The sequence below is a fragment of the Pristiophorus japonicus genome, chromosome 1 (genome assembly GCF_044704955.1).
Source record: "Pristiophorus japonicus isolate sPriJap1 chromosome 1, sPriJap1.hap1, whole genome shotgun sequence".
Taxonomy (NCBI): Eukaryota; Metazoa; Chordata; class Chondrichthyes; family Pristiophoridae; genus Pristiophorus; species Pristiophorus japonicus.
This window is the reverse complement of record NC_091977.1, coordinates 343,734,138-343,757,438: the sequence shown is the minus strand read 5'-3', so window position 1 is coordinate 343,757,438 and position 23,301 is coordinate 343,734,138. Positions and strand designations below refer to the sequence as shown.

Genomic DNA, 23,301 nt, shown 5'->3' with positions numbered 1-23,301 from the left:
AGATGAAAGCGCACTCTGTTGACTTATCTGACTTTTATGCTATCATGATTTTCATTACCCCCCGGGCTGCCATAAAGAATTTTTATTTATTGGGCCTGCTCTCCAAAATCAACCTGAAAATAATTTCCCTTTGTACTGCATCTTTTCCTGTTGGTGTGGTTTCTCTTCCTGTAACTTTATACTTTTGACTTCAGATGCAGATTGTGCTGTTGAAGTCATTATGTTGCACATCTCTTGTTTACGAGTGACTGATACCTGATCTGTGCAGTCACCTTGATCTGACGCTTGCCATGTTCCAAATTAGGGAGGGGGGTGGAGGTGGTGCTGATGTACATAACTTAAAATAATTGATTAAGTCGGGATGAATTTGAGTATTTTGCACATACAGCTGGATTTTCGTGTGGTTTGCGACCGGGTTTTCGGCGTGTTTTGACCCTCCGTGGCGCAAACCTCGTTGCGATCCTCTGTTTCTTTTTTGCGGCGGCGCTTAAAAGCACAGCCGGAGAGAGCTGTGCTGCGGGTGGAACGACTCTGATTGCGTTACCGTTCGAGTTTCGGCACTCACCCGACCTGTATGCCGTGCCCCGAAGACCACCAGGTAAATCCTGAAAACCCTGTCAGAAAACCTGAAAAAAAGGTAAGTTAAAGTTTTTCTTTGCAGTGATTTATTTGGTCAGGCTCTTGGTAATGTTTTTAAAAAAAAAAAAATTCTCCCCCCCAATTCTGGGCACCACAGTTTAGGAAAAACGTGAAGGCTTTGGCAAGGGTACTTAAGAGATTTACTATAATGGTTCCCGAAATGAGGGATTACAGTCACATGAATAGACTAGAGAAGCTGGGGTTATTCTCTTTAGAGCAATGAAGGGCAAGAGGAGATTTGATAGAAGTGTTTAAAATCATGAAGGGCTTAGGTAGTGTAAATAAAAAGAACCTGTTTCCAATGGCTGAAGGGTCATTAACGAGAGGGCGCACATTTAAGATGTTTGGCAAAAGAACCAGAGACGACCTGAAGAAAATCTTTTTTACACAGTGAGTGGTTAGGATTTGGGATGTACTGCTTGATAGAGTGGTGGATACAGATTCAATAGTTGCTTTCAAAAGGGAATTGGATAAATACTTGAAGGAGAAAAAACTTGCAGGGATTATGGGGAAAGAGCAGGGGAGTTGGAGTAACTCTTCGAAAGAGCCGGTGCAGACTCGCTCAGCTGAATGGCATCCTTCTGTGCTGTGCTTTACTATGATTCTAGAGCCTGACTGTTGTTCTGTTGTACAATAGCTTTTCAAATTTCAGGGATGGAGGAATTATAATATGTCGTATGCAGCTGTAAGCCTCTTCTGATGTTCGAAGGTCTACTTTATAACTTGTTAAATTGCTTGTCCCATGGTTGCAGGATTAATGAAGCTTTGGTGTTGAAGGAATTGTTGTCTGTGCTTCTCAGAGGATCACTGCAGTGTATCTTGAGCCATATGCATTTTCAGGGTCCAATGTGCACAGGAACTGCTGAGCAGTCGAAGATAGCGTGCAGAGATCTTACTTATAATAGTAATCCATGATAAAAATGAAACAATTAATTTGTGGAAAAAATTAACATGGTGAATGACAGTTCAAAAACATCATCTTGTATTTAATTCTGGTTTGTTGCTCCAAAACAAAGTTTATGTGACCAGAGGCAAACTTATGTTTATATGAATTGCTTGAACAATTACCAATTATAGTTTTGGAGTAAAATATTCAAATAATTTGTTCAGCTAATTATTTCAATGTTTTGAGATCTGTAATGCCCTGTAATTGTAAGCAGCTTGCTGCTCCAAAGTTTTCTGATGTTCTTGTGCACAAGATTGTGGTTCAGTAATTTCAGGTTTAAATTTAAAGCAATTATCGAACTGTAATGAGGGCTTTGCTTTATTGATTAAATAAACTGGAGCACATAATTTGGCTGGCATTTCAATGCAGTACTAACTAAGGTACTGTCTTCAGATGAAGCTTTGAACCGAGGCATCATCTTCCCCCACAGGTGGGTGTACAAGATCCCATTGCGCTATTCAAAGAAGAGCAGGGAAGTACTCTCAATATGCTATGGTTAAATCCTCAAAGCACCTGTACAAAATGCATGTACCGAAAATGTAAACTACTATGTTCTAACTGATTTGCTTCTCTTTCAGGTATTATGATCAACTGTGTGCCATTGAGCCCAAGTTTCCATTCTCAGAAAATCAGGTAACCAAGTCTGTATTTGTATCACTGTAAATAAATGTTCACGATTGATCTGTTAAGTCCTGTTCATCCCTTTACTTGGCTAGTAAAGTCTGCACTAAACTAGTCTATTATGTATTGTCCACCTGCTGTAGTCAACCCCGTCTTTTGCCCCTCCGCCCCTCCCCTTTCAGGTGGACGTAAAAGATCCCATTGCATTATTTGAAGAGGGAGGGGCAGGACAGTTCTCCTCGAGCTTTATTTTTGACACCATTGGGTGCCGTCTTTTTTTTTGAGCAATCTTGATTTTGCAACTTTACTCAAAGTTTGTACGCCGGCAGCAGCTGTTAATGCCAGATTTTCTTTTATGCCTGATTTTTTGGCGCCATTCTGATTGAAAACTGATTTCTGTGCCGTCTTTTGGCCATTTAACCGATTTTCACCAACACGATTTTTTTTTCAGGGCAGTGCACAGTGGCCTTAAGTACCGATCAGAAAAACCCTACGTTAACTTAAGGAAATTGGCGCTTAGTAGTATATTTCTGAATTTTTGGAGCGAGGGAAGAAGATAGTTTAAAACACACGTTCATGCTGATTTTTGCAGAGGGAACTCAGGAAATAACTCAGTTAATTTTTCCCACAGACTGTTTTTGGGAATGGGCAAATTGCGACTCCATCCCACCACAGAATCTCTGCTCGTGGGGTTCTAGGCATGGGTCGGAGGAGTGCTGGCCAGCCGGCGGCAGGATCGCTCCTTCGGCTGGACACAAGCGCACGAGCTCTGCTTGGATTCCACCTGCCCCGCCGGGCACATCTTCGAAAGAAGCCGGGGGGAGTGGATGGAATCCAAGCGCCGAGCTCCTGTGTTTCTGTCCGGCTGAGGGAGCGATCCTGCTGGCATGCACATTGGATACGCATTTCGCCAAAAGCTATAATTAAAGTGCCATAAATCACTGTGTGTCGTGTCTCCATAGAGACAGAGCTTAGTGTTGCGCATGCACAGACCAGGGTGTGGTCCGTTCTTCCAGGGCGTCACCCAGTAAAGGTGTGACTGCTTCAGTAAGTACTGTCTCACAATAACCAGAATAACAAAATTAAGAATAATAATTGAGTGTAACTATTACTGTGCCTCATGTAATAAGGTTGATTTGCATGCATGCCATGCGGAGGTGACTGATAATACAATGCCACCATCGCAGAAACCAGATCGCTCTGGCATTAATGGGGAAGAGGCCATACCCTGATTGAATCTACAGGGATAGGCACTCATACCGACACCTGAGTGAGGCAGACTGCATTTGCAGGCTGCAATTTAGAAAGGAGGTCATCACTGAAATCTGCCAGCTAATCAGGGCAGACATACAGCCAAGAAGTGGCAGGAGGACTGCCCTACCTGTGGAAGTGAAGGTCACTGCAGCACATGCCTTCGATGCTTCTGGATCATTTCAAGCAGCAACTGGGGACATGTGCTGCATCTCGAAGCATGCCACACATTGCTGCATTTGACAGGTGACTGCTGCACTGTATGCCAAAAGGGACCAGTTCATCAATTTTCCTATGACCACGCAGGCAATGCGAAACAGGGCTGTGGGCTTCCCAAAGGTACAGGGTGCGATCAACTGTACCCACATCACTTTGAGAGCACCTTTGGACGACTCCGAGGTTTATTGCAACATGGGGTTCCATTCCCTAAATGTCCAGCTCATCTGCGATGATATGCATTGGATCATGGCAGTGGATGCCAGATACCCAGGTAGCATCCATGCTGCTTTCATCAGCATTATATCTGCGATGTTTCAGGAGCTGCCAGAAGGGCACAGCTGGTTGCTCAGGGACAAAGGGTATGGGCTCGCCACCTGGCTTATGACCCCCCCCCGATGGAATCCCCGCACTGAACCAGCGTGTCGGTCCAACATGTCACACATAACGACATGGAGCATCATAGAGCGGACAATTGCCATACTGAAGTAGCGTTTCCAATACCTGGACCACTCTGGAGGCTACCTGCAATACGTCCCTCACCACGTCGGTCAGTTCACTGTCATGTGCTGCATGCTGCACAACTTGCCCATCATGAGGAGCCAGGTACTGAACATTGAAGATCCTCCTGAGGGGAGAAAGGTGGGGGGCCGGAGGAGGAGGAAGACTAACAGGAGGAGGACGAACCCATGCCACCCCCTCAACCCACAGGACGACGGCAGAGGAGGCAGCCTTGTGCACCTATAGCCATAGCTAGAGACTTGCGTCAGTGGCTAATTAGTGATCGCTTTGCTGCCTGTAGGCTAAATGACCCGACCCGACTCTCTGCACCTGTTAGTGTGAAAAAAATAATGTATCTATGTAATGTGTTGGTTTATGTTGCTTTAATTCAAAAAATAATGTGCATAAGAATGTATGTCATGCTGTGTTGGTGGTTGTTGCTCTATTTCAAAAAATAATGTGCAGGATTCTGCTTAAATTTAAAAAATAATTACGTTTATTAAACATTTGTACAGTTTTAATTAACTTTAATAAAAAAAATTGGATCAAATTTTAAACTTTTCAATGAAGAAAACAACAAGTAGCAGCAACAAACAAACAAACTCTAGCTGCAGCCATCTCTCCTCCCTCTTATTCAAAAACCTTAGCGCTGTGCGCCCCTCTTGCCCCTGTTGTTGCCTCTACCCCTACCTGTGCCCGTTGTCGCAGAGTTCTGCTTCCTCATCCTGACCCCAAAGTTTTTTCTGTATTCTGTGCGAAGGCGCATTTGTTGTTGGTGGGGTTGGACAGGGACAGACATAACGATCAGCATTGTGGAAGGCTGGGTTCCTCTTCGGACTCTTCAGCATGTGGATGAACCCACGGCATACTACCTGAGGTTGGTCTGGTGATTGGAAAGTGAGTGTTAGCAGTTGATGCTGCCAATTACTGTTGGCCAATGACAGCCTGGGTGTGTCCACTGATTGCAGCTATCTCCGACATTCCCTCCCTAATCTCTGACATTCTTGTTCCTCATCTGTCCCGACACTGCACCAGCTGCCTCCGACATCCACTCCCTAATCTCGGACATCCCCTCCCTAATCTGTACCGACAGTGCTCCCATTCTTCCAGACAGTGTTGCTACTTCTACTGACAGTCCCGCTAATTCTACCCTCACTCCATCCATGGTGTCCAGGAATGATCTAGTTAGTTCAGTGCTCTCCCCACTCATTCCCATGAGCCGTCCTATGTCTCCTGCATCCTGCATTTCAGGTTGCGCTTTCCTTCCCACCCTCCTCGGCCGTCTCCCAGGTGTGGCTTGCTGCAACCCACTGGGACGCACAGCCTCAGTCTGTACCCCATGAAATGTCGGCATCTGTTGTCTTGCTCAGCAAAGGGCTTGGCGCCCTCGGGGTTCACCATCTCTGTATTGCGGTCTTTCAGCAGCCCTTCATTCTTTAGCTCATCTTCGTCCTAATGTTGATGAAGAATATCTGGACTGACGACTTCCTGATCATGCTCTGCTTCTACTCCGGCTTCAGCTTCTGTCTCTTCCTGATGCGCAACATCTGCAAAACATAACTACGAAGATGTTTGGTGAGCAGCAGGAGAGGGGGCAGGGTGAAATACGTATGCAGGTCACACAGCGCAGGCTCTTTTCAGAGACCACGATGCCAATCCAAATTGTACAATTTACAGGGCTTTCCCTCTCTCGGTAACCTGGGCCCAGTGTGCACATTGGTGATTGATCTTCTCTTGCGAGATTTAATCATATCAGCGATCCTCTGTTCCACGGCTGTTAGTTGCAGACTACTTGGCGCATCTACTCCAGTTTTTGACCTTTCTCATTTGATCTGTGACCCCTTCCTCTGCAAAAATGAAAATAGAACTTTTTAAGAGGGTCCTTCTGTGGTGGCCATACACTCACCATAGTCACTATTTTCTGGCCATTTATCTCATTGCTGTTTGTGGGTCCCTGCTATTTGCAGATTGGCTGCTGCATTGGCCTACAGCACAGCAGTGACTATACTTCAAAAGTAATTCATTGGCTGTGAAGCACTTTAGGATGTTCTGAGGTCATGAAAGGTGCTAAATAAATGGAAGTTCTTGCTGTCAACCATGTTAAGAATTTATTTTGTACATTCTTGTTTCTGTGGTTGTCCTTGGGTGTTAAAATTTCACATTAGATGGTCATTTATCTTTGCCTGTATTCCTACAAACTATTCCTACATTTTAAGAAGGAAAAAGTCAGTTTAAAATTTGAGTGCATAAACTTTGTACACGTCTTCCCGTGATACTAAAGCATTAAGGTTATTGGCTGGGAGAAATAGACAATTTTCCAGACTATTAAGCTTTTTCTTTGGTGCACACAGCAAAGTTAGCTAATTGTTATTTTGCATCACTGAGTTCAGTATTGAGGGCATTTTGTGGATCCTGGTCTTGTGTTGGTGCATTCTCTACTATTCTCAAGGGATAGGGCAGGAAAGTGGAGTTGAGGTAGATCATCGGGCCTGATCTTATCGAGTGGCGGAGCAGGCACGATGGACTGTATGACCTACTCCTGATATCTTGTGTTCTTATCTGGCAGCCTGTTGCAAAACTCTAGGTCTATGACATTTATATCAGATGAGATAACGAGTAAGAACTAAGCGCAAATAGTTCATTAGAGGCCGAGGAGGGGCTGGCTGAGTATCTCGAGGAAAAAAGAGAACACAGACCTGTAAGGTGAAGTGATAGCCAGAAAGATGTCACAATGGGCCCAAGTTTCCACACGATAAAAAACGGGCGCCCCTCCGAGCTGGGCGCCCGTTTTTCGCGCCTAAAACGGCGCCTAAAAAAAAAAATCGCGATTCTGGAGCGCCATGCAGCTCCTTGTCTGTTTGGCGCGGTGCCCAGGGGGGCGGAGCCTACACTCGCGCCGATTTTGTAAGTGGGAGGGGGCAGGTACTATTTAAATTAGTTTTTTTCCTGCCGGCAACGCTGCGCGTGCGCGTTAGAGCGTTCACACACGCGCAGTGTGAAAAAAACATTGGCACTCGGCCATTTTTGTAGTTCTTTGTAGCTGTTTAATTTTTGAACATTTTTAAAATAAAAGCACATTGCCATCAGCACTTGCAGCCTTCTCACTGACCCCCCCCCCCCCCGCGGGAAAGCACGGGCCCCTCTTCCCTCCCCCCGTGGGAAGAACGGGCGCCTCCCCCCCTCCCCCCCCCCCCCCCCCCCGCGGGAAGAATGGGCACCTCAGGCTGCCTGCAGAACTCTCGTGCCTGAAGCACTTTCACACAGGTAGGAAGATGGTTTATTTAATCTTTTCTTTGCTTATAAATGTTTATTCAGGTTGAATTTATTTGTATAATATTTGTAGAAGTATAAATAAGGATTTATTGTAGTGACTTTCCTTCCCCCGCCCCTCCCCCCCCCACCTCGTTCTGGATGCCTAATTTGTAACCTGCGTCTGATTTTTTAATGTGTAGAACAGGTTTTTTCAGTTCTACAAAAATCTTCACTTGCTCCATTCTAACTTAGTTTGGAGTACGTTTTCACTGTGGAAACTTTGAAATCAGGCGTCGGTGGCCGGACACGCCCCCTTTTGAAGAAAATTTTTTGTTCCAAAGTAGAACTGTTCTACCTGACTAGAACTGTTCTACCTGACTAGAACTGCAGAAAAAAAAATGTGGAGAATTGCGATTTCTAAGATAGTCCGTTCTCCACCAGTTGCTCCTAAAAATCAGGCGCAAATCATGTGGAAACTTGGGCCCAATAATTCAGTATCCCGTTGCCAAGTCTTGAGGGCTGCAGGTGGTCACACTTGTGGAAACCTCAATTCTAGAGATGTCTGGTCAGTTCTGGAATATTCACATCAGTTGAAGTCAGAATGGTCATAGTTTGCACACCTTTTCTCCAACAGAACCTGGTCAATCCTGGAATATGTTTACTCAGTTGAACCCAGCATAATTATGCGAAGGGAAGAAACAATCGCATTAACAACTCCTATCGCAGTGATGTGCTTCTATAATGAAGATTACATGGTTTAAGCTGTAGTGGCTGGATCAGAAAATCGAATGAAATTCCACCACTTTACAATTGTCTGAAGTTGAGGGCAGATCATGGATTTAAGGACTTCCCAAAAACACGATAGTGCATTTATGTATTTAGAACACCGTCCATTTCTTTAATTTACATGGTCTTTTGTAACAAAAGAAGTTTGCCAGTGGAGGTAGTTGAATGTGTTGTCAGCATTGTATAGAATATGGGTTTGCACCTTTTCAGTTCTCCCCATTGTACATTTCAATATTGGCCATGCCATTGGGGAAAGTAGTTCCCAAAAGGAGGAAGAATCAAGCCCCACCCATGGTGCTGCATAATCGTGTTGCTGCACAATGTCGGAGTTATGTGCTTAATGGCTATCTGCAAAATTGCTTCATCAGAGGCTGAGTATCTTGAGGAAAGAAAATAATACTGATCTGTAAGATGAAGTGATAGCAGGAAGATGTCGCAATAATTCAGTATCCCATTGAAAAATAGTGATTTCTGTGCTAAAACAAATGTTATCCTTTATATACTATGTCCTTGATTGTACTCTCCCAATCATGAATGGGAATGCAGTAGGACAGGGAAAATAAAATCTAGGCATCTGCAGGCATTACTTCTTAAACAGCTTCAGTGTACATATTGGGCCTGAATTTGTGCTCCCCATGGACGTGTACGAGGTGCGCACGTGGGGTCCCCGCAAGTTCCAGGTTTAGGCATGCGAAGCGCATGCGCCTAAACCTTGGACTTGCGATCTGTCAAGAATTCCCTTGACAGATCGCACGCCTCCGAAACTAAGGGGCCTCCGCAGGCGGAGAGCTCCTGCCCAGTGAACGTCCTTCAAATTCCTACGACTGTTAAAAACAATTAATTTATTTTTAGACCCTTTAAAATATGTAAATTTATTTTTCAAAAAATTACATTTTTGTTAAGTAATTAAATTCCACTTTGATTCATTTGAAAGGGTTTAAAAACATTTTTTTTTCAGTGTTTGTGTTTTGGGGATATTCCTATTCATAGAAACATAGAAACATAGAAAATAGGTGCAGGAGTAGGCCATTCGGCCCTTCTAGCCTGCACTGCCATTCAATGAGTTCATGGCTGAACATGCAACTTCAGTACCCCATTCCTGCTTTCTCACCATACCCCTTGATTCCCCTAATAGTAAGGACTTCATCTAACTCCTTTTTGAATATATTTAGTGAATTGGCCTCAACAACTTTCTGTGGTAGAGAATTCCACAGGTTCACCACTCTCTGGGTGAAGAAATTCCTCCTCATCTTGGTCCTAAATGGCTTCCCCCTTATCCTTAGACTGTGTCCCCTGGTTCTGGACTTCCCCAACATTGGGAACATTCTTCCTGCATCTAACCTGTCTAACCCCGTCAGAATTTTAAACGTTTCTATGAGGTCCCCTCTCATTCTTCTGAACTCCAGTGAATACAAGCCCAGTTGATCCAGTCTTTCTTGATAGGTCAGTCCCGCCATCCCGGGAATCAGTCTGGTGAACCTTCGCTGCACTCCCTCAATAGCAAGAATGTCCTTCCTCAGGTTAGGAGACCAAAACTGCACACAAAACTCCAGGTGTGGCCTCACCAAGGCCCTGTACAACTGTAGCAACACCTCCCTGCCCCTGTACTCAAATCCCCTCGCTATGAAGGCCAACATGCCATTTGCTTTCTTAACCGCCTGCTGTACCAGCATGCTAACCTTTTCCTAATCTGTCACCATTCAGATAATAGTCTGTCTCTCTGTTTTTACCACCAAAGTGGATAACCTCACATTTATCCACATTATACTTCATCGGCCATGCATTTGCCCACTCACCTAACCTATCCAAGTCGCTCTACAGCCTCATAGCATCCTCCTCGCAGCTCACACTGCCACCCAACTTAGTGTCATCCGCAAATTTGGAGATACTACATTTAATCCCCTCGTCTAAATCATTCATACTTATGGTGGTGCTGAATATGAATGGGAATACCCCATCTCTGATAGGTTGGGCCAGCCCATGTGATCCCAGGGATGCGTACTAAGCCCGTATGCTCCTGGGATACGTGGGCCTCGATGAAGGCCTTCGTGTAGAGGCCCAGGACAACAAGTCTCCAAAACTCCAGGGACAACAGATAGAAATATTTGCGCTCGGAGGCATCTACCCATGGGAAGTCTCCGACTGCAAATTCTTGTCCAATATTTAATCAACTAAAACTAATTGCTGTTTCATTCATTCATAATTGTTAGGTTTTTAAAAAAAACATACATACAATGGAATTTTACAGCACAGAAACAGGCCATTCGGCACAACAGGTCTGTTTATGCTCCACACATTACTCCTCCCACCTTACTTCATCTCGCCTTACAACATATCTTTCTATTCCTTGCTCCCTCATGTACTTATTCAGCTTTCCCATAAATGCATCTATGCGAGTCCACATTCTCACCGCTCTTCAGTAAAGAAGTTTCTCCTTAATTCCTTATTGGATTTATTTCTGATTATCTTGCATTTATGGCTCTAATTTTGGACCTCCTCACAAGTGGAAATATCTTGTGTACATCTACCCTATCAATCCCCTTCATAATTTTACAGACCTCTATCAGGTCATCCCTCGGTATTCACTTTTCCAGAGAAAAGAGCTCCAGCTGGTTCAGTCTTTTATTCTCCAGAACACTCATCCCACTGACTTTTTTGTGTCCGATAACTAATGAATGGTCTGTAGGAAGTTGGTGTTACTTTTGAAACTTGCCAACACTGCTCCTGGTGTGTCCTGTTGTGTAGTTCCCTTTCTAGCACAGAATGCTGGTTTACTAAATGAAATAGTCAGCCGAGCACAAAGCATTTCTTCTCTATCATTGACCTACTGTTGCCCCTCCTTACCCAGCTTGAAACAAACTGAAAGTTGAGGACCGTTTCAACTGCCACCCAAAGTTATATCATCACAAATTTAATACATTTCTAAGCTAATTCCAAATTAGCATGAGTGAAATTCATCCCACCTTAAGGGCTGAGAGTTTATCCAGTGAGTAACTGAGTCATACAGACAAGGAAGATTGCTGCCCAATCCCTGATCATTTTATTTTATTCCTTCATGGGATGTGGGTGTCGCTGGCAAGTTCAGCATTTATTGCCCATCCCTAATTGCCCTTGAGAACGTAGTGGTGAGCCGCTGCCTTGAGCCACTGCAGTCCGTGTGGTGAAGAAACTGTTACAGAGGGAGTCCCAGGATTTTGACCTGGTGACGATGAAGGAACGGCGATGTATTTCCAAGTCAGCATGGTGTGTAACTTGAGGGGCACATGGCGGTGATGGTGGTCCCACATGCCTGTTGTCCTTCTAGGTGGTAAGGTCGGGGGTTTGGGAGGTGCTGCCGAAGAAGCTTTGGTGAGTTGCTGCAGTGCATCTTGTAGATAGTACACACTGCAGCCACGGTGCGCTGGTGGTGGAGGGAGTGAATGTTGAAGGTGGTGGATGGGGTGCCAATCAAGCGGGCTGCTTTGTCGTGGATGGTGTCAAGCTTCTTGAGTGTTGTTGGAGTTGCACTCATTCAGGCAAGTGTAGAGTATTCCATCACACTAATGACTTGTGCCCCATAGATGGTGGAAAGTCTTTGGGAAGTCAGAAGATGAATCACTCACTGCAGAATACCCAGCCTCTGTTGTTGCCATAGTATTTATGTACCTGGCCCAGTTAAGTTTCTGGTCAATGGTGACGCCCAGGATGTTGATGGTGGGGGATTCACTGATGGCAATGCCGTAGAAGGAACGATGATTAGACTCTCACTTGTTGGAGATAGTCATTGTCTGGTTCTTGTGTGGCGCGAATGTTACTTGCCATTTATCAGCCCAAGCCTGAATGTCGTCCACGTGTTGCTGCAAGCGGGCATGGACTGCTTCATTGTCCAGGCAGTTGCGAATGGCACCGAACATTGTGCAGTCCTAAGCGAACAGCCCCACTTCTGACCTGAAAAAGGGAGGGAAGGTCATTGATGAAGCAGCTGAAGACAGTTGGCCCAAGGACACTGACTAAAATCTCAGAGACTTCCAATTTAATGGAAGGGACGACACTCGCTTCTGAAATCATTTTGTGAAACAACATGGTTGACCACTCAATCCTCCTCCAACACTTCTCCACCATCGTCCAGCTGGATGGGACTGCACTCACCTGGTTCCATTTTTCACTAATTGTAGCCAGGGAATCACCTGCAATGTCTTGTCTTCCCGCTCCGACATTGTTATCTCTGGTGTCCCTCAAGGGTCTTTCCTTGGCCCCCTCTTATTTCTCATCAACGTGCTGCCTTTCGGCAACATCTTCCAAAAGCACAGCATCAGTTTCCACATGTACGCTGATGATATCCAGCTCTAACTCACCACCACTTCTTTCGACCCCTCCACTGCATCTAAATTGTCAAATTGTTTGTCCGACATCCAGTCCTGGATGAGCAGAAATTTCCTCCAACTGAATATTGGGAAGATTGAAGCCATTGGCTTTGGCCCCCCCAACAAATGTTGTTCCCTAGCCACCGACTCCATGCTCTTCCTGGCAACTGTCTGAGGCTGAACTAGACTGTTTGCAACCTTGGTGTTATATTTGACCCCGAGATGAGCTTCCGACTACATATCTGTGCTGTCACCAAGACCGCCTATTTCTGTATCCGTTAAATCACCCGACTTCGTCCCTGCCTCAGCTCATCTACTGCTGAGACCGTCATCCATGCTTTTGTTACTTCTAGACTTGACTATTCTAATGCTCTCTTGGCTGGCCTCCCACTTTCTACCCTCTGTAAACTATACGTGGTCCAAAACTCTGCTGCCCATGTCCTAACTCGCACCAAGTCCCATTCATCCATTACCCCTGTACTCACTGACCTCATCCTTGTTTTCAAACCCTCCATGGCTTTGCCTCTCCTTATCTCTAATCACCTTCAGCTCCACAACCTCGAGATATCTGCGATCCTCTAATTCTGACTCTTTGGGCATCCCCGATTTCAGTCGCTCCACCATTGGTGGTCATGCCTTCAGCTGCCAAGGCCCTAAGCTCTGGAATTCCTTTCCTAAATCTCTTTGCCTCTCAATCTCTTTTTCCTCCTTTAAAACACTCCATAAACCCTACCTCTTTGACCATCTGTCCTTATATCTCCTCATGTGGCTTGGTGTCAAATTCTGTTTTATAACGCTCCTGTGAAGCGCCTTGGGACATTTTACTACATTTATAAATATAAGTTGTTGTGTTTTGGTCATGTTTTTAGTTCATAGTGTGTTGGATCAGTTCTTAGAAGGATAGAATATTTTTTAAGACTCTTGAAAAATGGAAATAAACGGAGCTGATAAGGTCCTATAAGTGTTTGTCATTTTACAGATGCCCGTGTATATATTAATTTTGAAGCGTTAGCTACATTTTCCAACATAGGTCCAGAATCTGCAGTCGGAGGCTTCCCACGGGCAGATGCCTCCGACCGCAAACATTTCTACGAAAGTACCTGGTGGTCTCGGAGGTTCGGAGACTTCTGGTCCTGGGCTTCTATGCATAGGCCTGAGCAGAGGCCCACGTATTCCAGCAGCATATGCGCTTCATTAGCATCACTGGGATCACGTGGGCCGGCCTAACCTATCAAAATGGGGATATTCCTTTTCATACTTGTGGTGAGTTCTGCTTCTACAGAGCTGCCATAAGTACAAATGGGACCTCCCCCCCCCCCCCCCCCCCCCCCCCAAAATACACAAACATATTAAATACATTTTAAAAAATGCATTACATATTTAAAATTAATTAAAAAGCAATTTTGTTAAATATTTTTAAAAAATTTATTTTTTGAATTTTTAAAATGTTTTTTTAACAGGGCTAAAAATAAACTTGCCTTAATGGACAAGGTTTTTAATATATAAATGAGTGATAACATTTTATTTTTGTATTTCTTTAAACACTCTTGCGCTGGTTGTGCCTGCTTTTTACCAGATATAAGAATTTGAAGGTCATTCGCTGGGCAGGAATCTGCCCGTGGAAGCTCTTTTCCTTCGGATGCCACCAGAAAAACTTGTTCTTTGATTTATGTCAATGGGATTATGGTTTACTATCTCAACAGGGAGATAACACCAGACAATTGGGCACTCTTTTTTACTGCACTGAAGCTGTTGATTCCTGGATTCTTTTACCTCAATCTGGTTCAGCAAAATTACTGAAACGAATACCATTTGTGCTTTAAACAAAGCAAGCTTTTATTTAAAAAGCAAATCCCGATCGGGGACTTTTATCAGACAGAAGGAATGCAAGTCTGTTCGAACGCGCTCACTTCCTACGGACAAAGTGACGTTACATTGTAAAGGGACGATGGTTATACATTTTCGGCAAAAGATAACAAGATAGGGCCAGAGTGACATCCCAGCTCAGCCCATCTCTTTTGATCCCTCCTTCCCTTTGTCCACTCATAAGCCGACCCAAGCATGGTCCAATTTTAAACAAAGACCTTCTGTCAATGTTTCAGGTTAATAACATGATTTAATAAGACCTTGAGGTTTTTTTTGCAAGCTGTGGGTTTTGTTTCAATATGTGTTAGTGTTGTAACATTTCGCAGTCTCGAGTCTGAGATGTCATGGCTATTCCTCCATGAATTGTTTGTTAGCTTATACTGTCCCTATACAATTCCCACGTTCTCAACTTCAATGTCTCTATACATTTTTAAACATTCACAAAGCGTCAACCCAGATTATATGCTCAGGTTTTGGAGTGGGGCTTGACCACATTACCTGCTAATTCAGGGAAGAGGCCTCCTAACTGAGCCAAGCTGACAATAAACCTAACTGGAGCACATTGCAGTAAGTCTTGCCATCAGCAGGAAGAAATCCTGTTGAAATGGATTTGACGAATCGTGTCCAATGGTAAATTCAACTTGGGGGTGGGGTGGGAGAGGGAAAGCAGCTAATAATTTGTTCAGCAAGGTTTTAGGTGAGTGGTTCATTTTACCTTTTGAGAGGAGCTGCATAACTCACTTTTGCTGTAGTTGCTGTTGTAGCTAAAATAAAAAGGTTCATTGTCATGCTTCACTGTTCTTTCTGTGCAAGTAACTTTCCCTTGAGGTTTGTGTTTTTGTTTTGAAAGTGATATATCATATTTTTGAAAAATTGAAGCATTCTCCATTTGTTTATCCGATACATACATACATACATACATACATACATACATACATACATACCTGAAAGTCAGGCTCCTCTACAACCATGGAAGTAGCTTGTGATGCAACAGGTTTTTCCCCCATCAGCAGCAGTGTTAACTGTTGCTCTTCCAATAGGAGGAAATGTTTGAGTGCAGTTAATCAGATTGCCGCCTTTATGTTCTTGGGCAAGAGGCACCAAACCAAAAAGCTGAGCACATTTTGTTCTCCCATGATGTGTTTTTGCCCATAGTGGCTTTATTTGTTTGATACTTTAAAATTAAATGTACAAATTGAAGAGAAATACTTTGCATGACCATTGCAGAATACTGCACAAATGTTGGCTGTTAGAACTCTTCCTCTGACTCTGTCACAAAATCAGTTCCTTTTACCACTCCTTATGCACCAGGAAGAGCAGGAGTGCTTCTGACAGACCTCGCAGGGAAGCCTTCGGCCTCCCTAGCCCCAGTGTCCTGGCCATTGACATTGGCAGGGCCTCGATATCCGGGTTCCCACGCTACCGCGCACCCCCTTATCCTCTCCGCTAATATCAGGGCCATGTAATCGAAGTGGAATAGAAAAGACAAGCCGAAAATGTTACTTCAATTTAAAGCGCAATCTCGGGAATCACTTCAGAGTGATTTAATTCTTGGAATGGTCCAATGAATAGAGCAGGGGAGAAAAAAGTATTTTGATATAGTTAGATACTGGCATCAGAAACAATTTCTTTTTTATGTTTACAGAAGTGTGAGCTAGGTGCACTGGGTTGCCTACCTTGTCTGCACTGAACTTGTGATCTTTAAGATTGAAAAAGTAACTATCTTTACATATCCACAGAAGTCATGGCTGTGGGTAACACCCGATACAGTTCGGTAGGTAGCCTGCTAGTAAATATTGGTCTATCACAAAATTCTTACCTTCACTTTGTATACAAATAAAAACTAAGTCTTCTGCAGGAGTGAAGATGTAGTAGCAACAGTAACACTGGGCCATTTCTTGTAATGGGATATAACAGGCTTGTACACGCTGCAGTTGGCTTTTGAGGCATGCGACAATAACTTGCATTTATATAGCAACTTTAATGTAGGAAAATGCTCCAAGGTGCTTCACAGAAGCATAATCGAATAAAATTTGTCACCAAGCCAAAGAGGAGATGTTAGGAGGGTTTACTAAAGCTTGGTGCAAGAGTTAGGTTTCAACGAGATTCTTCAAGGTGAAAGATGGAGGCTTAGTGAGGGAACTCCAGAGATTTGGATTGAAGGCACAACCGCCAATGGTGGGGTGAAGGGAGTGGGGATTGTGCCGAAGAGTAGAGTTGGAGGGTCGTAGGACTGTAAGAGGTTACATCGATATGGAGGGTGAAGCCATGGAGGGATTTGAACACAAGGATGAGAATTTTGAATTTGAGGCATTGGTGGACCCCTGTAGAAAAGGTGCACAAGGGGGATGGTGAGAGGGACTTGTTGCAGTACAGGATATGGGCAGCAGAGTTTGAGCACATAGCCAATACTTCTGGTCGAGAGTTGATTTTCACTTGTTTGCTATTGGATCCCAGGCAGTTCAAATGTTCTACACTATGCATCCTCCAGTTAACACAATTCTCAATAAATTGATATAAAGTTTTGTTAGTTTGCTGTTGGGAAATTCATGATATTGCACCAATGATGGTGTTTAAAAAAAATTATTAGACCTCTATACCCAGCAAAGAGCTATATCAGGAGAAAAAAGGTCCATGTTATTGAGGCAACTTTATATTCTCTGGTTTATCTGACTTTTTTTTCCCAGTTACCCCCACCCATCATTTGATGAGAACATGGTTAGATGCTAATTCAAGCAGTTAGATATTATCGTAAGTTATCCAGTGTGGAACATGTTAAGTAATGGGGCAACTTCACTGGTAATGCAGTCACATAAAAATATGTCTAGATGGTGGTGCAGGCAAGGGAATGTTTTAATTTTTAGAGTTGATGGTACAAGAAATCTGACAATTTGAGACTTAATGAGATTTTTTTCCTTTAAAGCTTTGTTTAACTTTCACCTGGAAAGATGCATTTGATAAAGGATCTCTGTTTGGAGGATCTGTTAAGCTTGGTAAGTACTTGTTTTTATCATGGTATTGCCCAGGGACAAGACAAAAAAAAACTTTCCTCCTGGAACTTTTTATTCTCCTCTTCCACTGCAATTATTTCGCTCCTGTTTTGTCCCATCTATCACCCCTCTTTCTCTCTCCCTTTCCCTCACACTCCTTCCCCCTCTGCCAGTATCTCTTCCTATGTACCTTGCCATCTCTCTTGCTTTTTCCTGGAGGCAGACTTTGGCTCCAAGGCTCTAAACACCAGAAATGAGCCCCGCCACCCTTTTTATTTTTCCATCTTGTTGCTGTGGAGAACCACTTGACCTTCACTTGATGCGTCTCTCTGATTAGAAAGTGTGCAAGAGATTCTTGTATTAAAATTGGGCAGTACATTTTCAACATTCTAGAGACTGAACATTAAGTAGGCCATACAAGTGTATTATATTTCTTTACTATAGTTGTCTGATTTATATTTTCCAAGGAAATGAATTTCAGATGCCGCAACTTCATTTTAACTTCTTATGAATTTCATTTCTCGCCACCTCAAGTTGCTACTGATGTCCCACTGCGAATCCTGTCTTTGCAATAAAAAACTTATGATTTGAAGACAAGAGTGCTCACTGTTATTAAACTCTGCATTGAAATACATGAGATGGCTTGAAGTTGCTATTTTTACATGATATAAATTGATTTTTTTTTAAACTACTACTTCTCTCTCTCTCTCTCTCTCTCTCTCTCTCTCTCTCTCTCTCTTTCCCCCCCCCCCCTTTTGCTTTTTGTACCTGATTTGATATTGAATTAAATATTCCAAGTACAGTAACTTACACTTCATGCCTCAATGTATTAAAACATCCTATGGCTTTTCATGGTGGAGGATAGAGAGGGGAGAGATGAACAGAGACCGACCGAGCAAGATCAAGATAGATAAAAGTGTGGTCCAAGTGGGGTTTTTGGAAGAAAATTCCAGAGTGCAGTGGCCTGATGGGTGGATGCACAGCAAGCCAAAATTGGAAGATGTGATCTGCAACGTAGGACTAGAAGAGTTTGTGGAGATGATGATGGAGGAGGAGGAGAAAGGCCAAGACTAGATTATCAATCAATGCACTACGGGGGGGACACAGCCAGTGCAAATCAGTGAGGATGAGGACAATGGATGGGTGGGTCTCAATATGGATGCTAAGCCAAACATGACACCAAGGTACTGTACACAAGCAACAACATAGTGAGTCACTTAACAGCAAAACTGTTCAAATGTTGAAACTCCTTCATAGTAACATTTAAAATTCTGAAAACAAACTACTCAACATTCAAAAATGTAATTGCATATAAATGCCAAGGCATTGTTTGGCCATCATCATCATAGGCAGTCCCTCGAAATCGAGGAAGACTTGCTTCCACTCCTAAAGTGAGTCCTTTGGTGGCTGAACAGTCCAATGCAAGAGCCACTAACTGTGGGACAGACATTCGTCGGGAGAAGGGCGGGGGTGGGACTAATTTGCCTCACACTCCTTCCGCTGCCTGTGCCTGACCTCTCCACGCTCGTGGCGTTGAAATTCGAAGACTCAACGTCTTCCCGGATGCACTTTCTCCACCTAGGGCGGTCTTCGGCCAGGGACTCCCAGGTGTCCGTGGTGATATCGCACTTTACAAGGGAGGCATTGAGGGTGTCCTTGTAACTTTTCCGCTGCCCACCTTTGGCTCGTTTGCCGTGAATGAGCTCCGCATAGAGCAATTGCTTGGGGAGCCTCGTGTCTGGCATGCAAACTATGTGGTCTGCCCAGCGAAGCTGATCGAGTGTGGTCAGTACTTCAATGCTGGGGATGGTAGCCTGGGCGAGGACACTGATGTTGGTGTGCCTGTCCTCCCAGGGGATTTGCAGGATCTTGCGGAGATATCGTTGGTGATATATCTCCAGCGACTTGAGGTGTCTTCTGTACATCGCCCATGCCTCTGATCCATACAGGAGGGCGGGTATTATTACAGTCCTGTAGACCATGAGCTTGGTGGTAGATTTGTTTAGCTATACTATTAACCTGTCCACAGCCTATGAAATTTGCCTCCAGAATGAAATTCAGTGATGAAATTAATCCAAAATGATCAACTTAATTTTTTTGTTATATTGAAAAAACCTGCATTTATTTTTCTAGTCCTTATGAAGGAGCAAAGCCTTAGCAAGAGAGGACAGAGGTAATTTTGTGTCAGATATCTTGTGTCCAGCACATGTCTTTGTGGCAATCAATGGAGGTAGCACACAGTACAAGAATTTTTTTTTCTGCGCTTACTGAGTGGTGAATACAGTTGGCTGTTATGTAGCTAAGATGCAGCGTGCAAGAATTTTTGTTCACTGAATTTAGGACATCCATTCACGATCATGTCTTTGAGGCAATGAAATGTCATAGGTATTGGGCAGGGCATTCTACGTCTGGCTAATTGCTTTTGCATTTCCATGGCAATAGTTAGCAACTACTGAATTAATCCCTAACTGATTGATCTATATTTAGAAAGATGTTCAAAAGTCAATGGAAATGAAAATTGGGTGGGGTATAAATCAGGCAGCCAATTGCTATCACCCATTTTTTGCTGGCAATTACCAATGTGTTTAGTATGTATATTTCGCACTCTTGGTGTTATGCTTCACTGAAATTCTTGTGACAACACTGGGTTGGTTGTATCCCTGTTAATGAATCTTAACACAATGTTTCTTCGATGTACCTCTTCAGTTAATTGCAATTAAGGTGGATTCAGATTGTGGGTCGCACAGAGTTCTCATAAGTGGAGCACATTGTAAACAGAATGCAAAGTTGGGAATTGGGTGAAAGAGAGAATTCTGTGCAGATGGGGAAGGAGGCAGTGCTCCCTCTAATGTGTTTTTAGTTGCGTGGCCCCTTTAATGGACTGTGCAGCCCATTCAAATTTCTGCGCATGCACGGTTTTTCCATTCAAAAGCTTGTGACCGGCCTGGCAGGACCTCCAAACCGCTGCGCTGCTGTGCAGCTTAACGGGAACATTGGAAGGAAGTATGGCTTTTTACCTCCAATACTTGTCGCAGTTTGTGTAAGCTTGAGGCAGCAAGTATGTAAAATTTTTGTCCAGTGTTGTAGTGCTTAGTATAAGTTACTGTGTATAAAGAAGACTTATAAAAGACTAAAAGGTAGATATCAATATCTACAATATATCTGATGTGGCTGAGCAGGTTGTGTGTCTGGACTGCAATATGTGGGAGTTTGTGGACATGGAGACTGTCCCGAGTGAACATGTCGACAGTAGATGTCTCCGTCTTGAATCTCTCCAGCTCCAAGTCATTGAGCTGGAGTGCAAGTTGGAGAAACTCTGACATACAAGAGAGGGGGAGGAGTATCTGGACAGTTTGCGTTAGATTCCAGTCACACCTTGTAGAGAGTTGCAGGATCAGAATGGGATTGCTATGACTGATGTACAGAGCAAGAGGAACCCAGGTGAGATAGAGAACGAGGATCTGCAGAAACTGATCCTATTCAGCAGGCACAATGTACTTGCAACCTGTGATGATAAGGATAAAGACTGTCAGAAGGACAGCCAGGAAGCTGTCAAAAGGAGGAGGTGGTGGAAGTGTAATGGCGGCAGTTGTAGGGGATTCAATTATTAGGGGGACAGCATCCTTCATCAAGTTCGGGAGTCCCACATGGTATGTTGTCTACCTGGTGCCAGGGTGAGGGACATCTCGAACCAACTTGAAAGGATACTGGAGAGGGAGTGAGCGGATCCAGGCGTTGTGGTCCATGTTGGAACCAGTAACATAGGAAAGAGTAGGCAAGGGATCCTGTTCGGAGAGTACTAGGAGCTAAATTGAAGAACAAGACCTCAAGGGTTATAATCTCTTTTTACCCAAGCCACATGCAAATTGGTGTAGGGATAAGCAGGTTAGGGAGGTGAACACGTGGCTGAAGGTGTGATGTGGGATTCAATTTCATGGAATAGTGGGACAGGAAGGAACTGTACCTTTGGGACGGGCTCCACTTGAACTGGGATCAGGGTCCTAGCGGAAAGGATAACTAAGGCAGTCATGAGAACTTTAAACTAGTAAATGGCAGGGAGGGCTCGGGTGGATAAGATAGTATAAATAATATTTTCAAAACAAACAAAAGGGAATAGAATATAGAATGATAGAATGGTTACAGCATGAAAGAAGGCCATTCGGCCCGTTGAACCCGTACCGACTCTCGGCTAGTCCCACTCCCCCGCCCTTTCCCCGTGGCCCTGCAAATCTTTTTCCTTCAGGTACTTATCCAACTCCCTTTTTGAAAGATAAGATTGAGTGTGCCTCCACCACTCTTTCAGTCAGTGTATTTCAGATCCCAACCACTCGCTGTGTGAAAAAGTTTTTTTTTACATTGCCAAAAGAACCAAAGGCAATCACCTTAAATCTGTCTCCCCTGGTTCTCGACTCTTCTGCCAATGGGAACAGTTTTTCTATCTACTCTATCCAGACCCCTCATGATTTTGAACACCTCTATCAAATCTCCTCTCAATCTTCTCTGCTCCAAGAGAACAACCCCAGCTTCTCCAATCTATCAACATAACTGAAGTCCCTCATTCCTGGAATCATTCTCGTAAATCTTTTCTGCACTTTCTCTAAGGCCTTCACATCTCAAAGTGTGGTGCCCAGAATTTGACACAGTACGCCAGTTGTGGCCGAACCAGTGTTTTATTCAGGTTCTTCATAATTTCCACACTTTTGTACTCTACACCTCTATTTATGAAGCCCAGGATCCCATAAGCCTTTTTAAACTGCTTTCTTAACCTGCCCTGTCACCTTCAGTGATTTGTGCACACATACCCCCAGGTCTCTCTGTTCGTGCACCCCCTTTAGGATTGTACCGTTTATTTTTTATGTCCTCTTCTCATCCTTTCTACCAAAATGTATCGCTTCACACTTTTCTGCATTAAATTTCATCTGCCACGTATTCGTCCATTTCACAGCCTGTCTATGTCTTCCTTAAGGAAGTGTCCCAGGAAATAATGGATGCATTGGTGATCATTTTCCATCAGTCTATCGACTCTGGATCAGTTCCCATGGACTGGAGGGTAGCTAATGTAACACCACTTTTTAAAAAGGGAGGGAGAGAGAAAACAGGTAATTATAGACCAGTTAGCCTGACATCAGTAGTAGGGAAAATGTTGGAATCAATTATTAAGGATGAAATAGCAGCGCATTTGGAAAACAGTGACAGGATCGGTCCAAGTCAGCATGGATTTAGGAAGGGGAAATCATGCTTGACAAATCTTCTGGAATTTTTTGAGGATGTAACTAGTAGAATGGACAAGGGAAAACCAGTGGATATGGTGTATTTGGACTTTTGACAAGGTCCCACACAAGAGATTGGTGTGCAAAATTAAAGCACATGGTATTGGGGGTAATGTACTGACGTGGTTAGAGAACTGGTTAGCAGACAGGAAGCCGAGAGTCGGGATAAACGGGTCCTTTTCAGAATGGCAGGCAGTGACAAGTGGAGTGCCGCAGGGCTCAGTGCTGGGACCCCAGCTCTTTACAATATACATCAATGATTTGGATGAAGGAATTGAGTGTAATATCTCCAAGTTTGCAGATGACACTAAACTGGGTGGCGGTGAGAGCTGTGAGGGGGACGCTAGGCGGCTGCAGGGTGACTTGGACAGGTTAGGTAAGTGGGCAGATGCAGTATAATGTGGATAAATGTGAGGTTATCCACTTTGGGGGCAAAAATGCGAAGACATAATATTATCTGAATGGTGGCAGATTAGGAAAAGGGGAGGTGCAACGAGACCTGGGTGCCATGGTACATCAGTCATTGAAAGTTGGCATGCAAGTACAGCAGGTGGTGAAGAAGGCAAATGGTATGTTGGCCTTCATAGCTAGGGGATTTGAGTATAGGAGCAAGGAGGCCT

The 23,301-nt window shown here is 43.9% G+C and overlaps 1 protein-coding gene across 4 annotated transcripts in view; it reads left to right on the top strand.

Annotated features, from left to right (window-relative positions):
• Positions 1-23,301, top strand: part of pdcd6ip (programmed cell death 6 interacting protein) — a 140,776-nt gene that overhangs the window by 13,502 nt on the left and 103,973 nt on the right. For all 4 annotated transcript variants that reach the window (XM_070889947.1, XM_070889938.1, XM_070889966.1 and 1 more), the window contains exons 2-3: positions 2,164-2,218; positions 17,345-17,414. In XM_070889947.1, the coding sequence (XP_070746048.1) occupies positions 2,164-2,218; positions 17,345-17,414 (125 nt within the window). The remainder of the gene's footprint in view (positions 1-2,163; positions 2,219-17,344; positions 17,415-23,301) is intronic.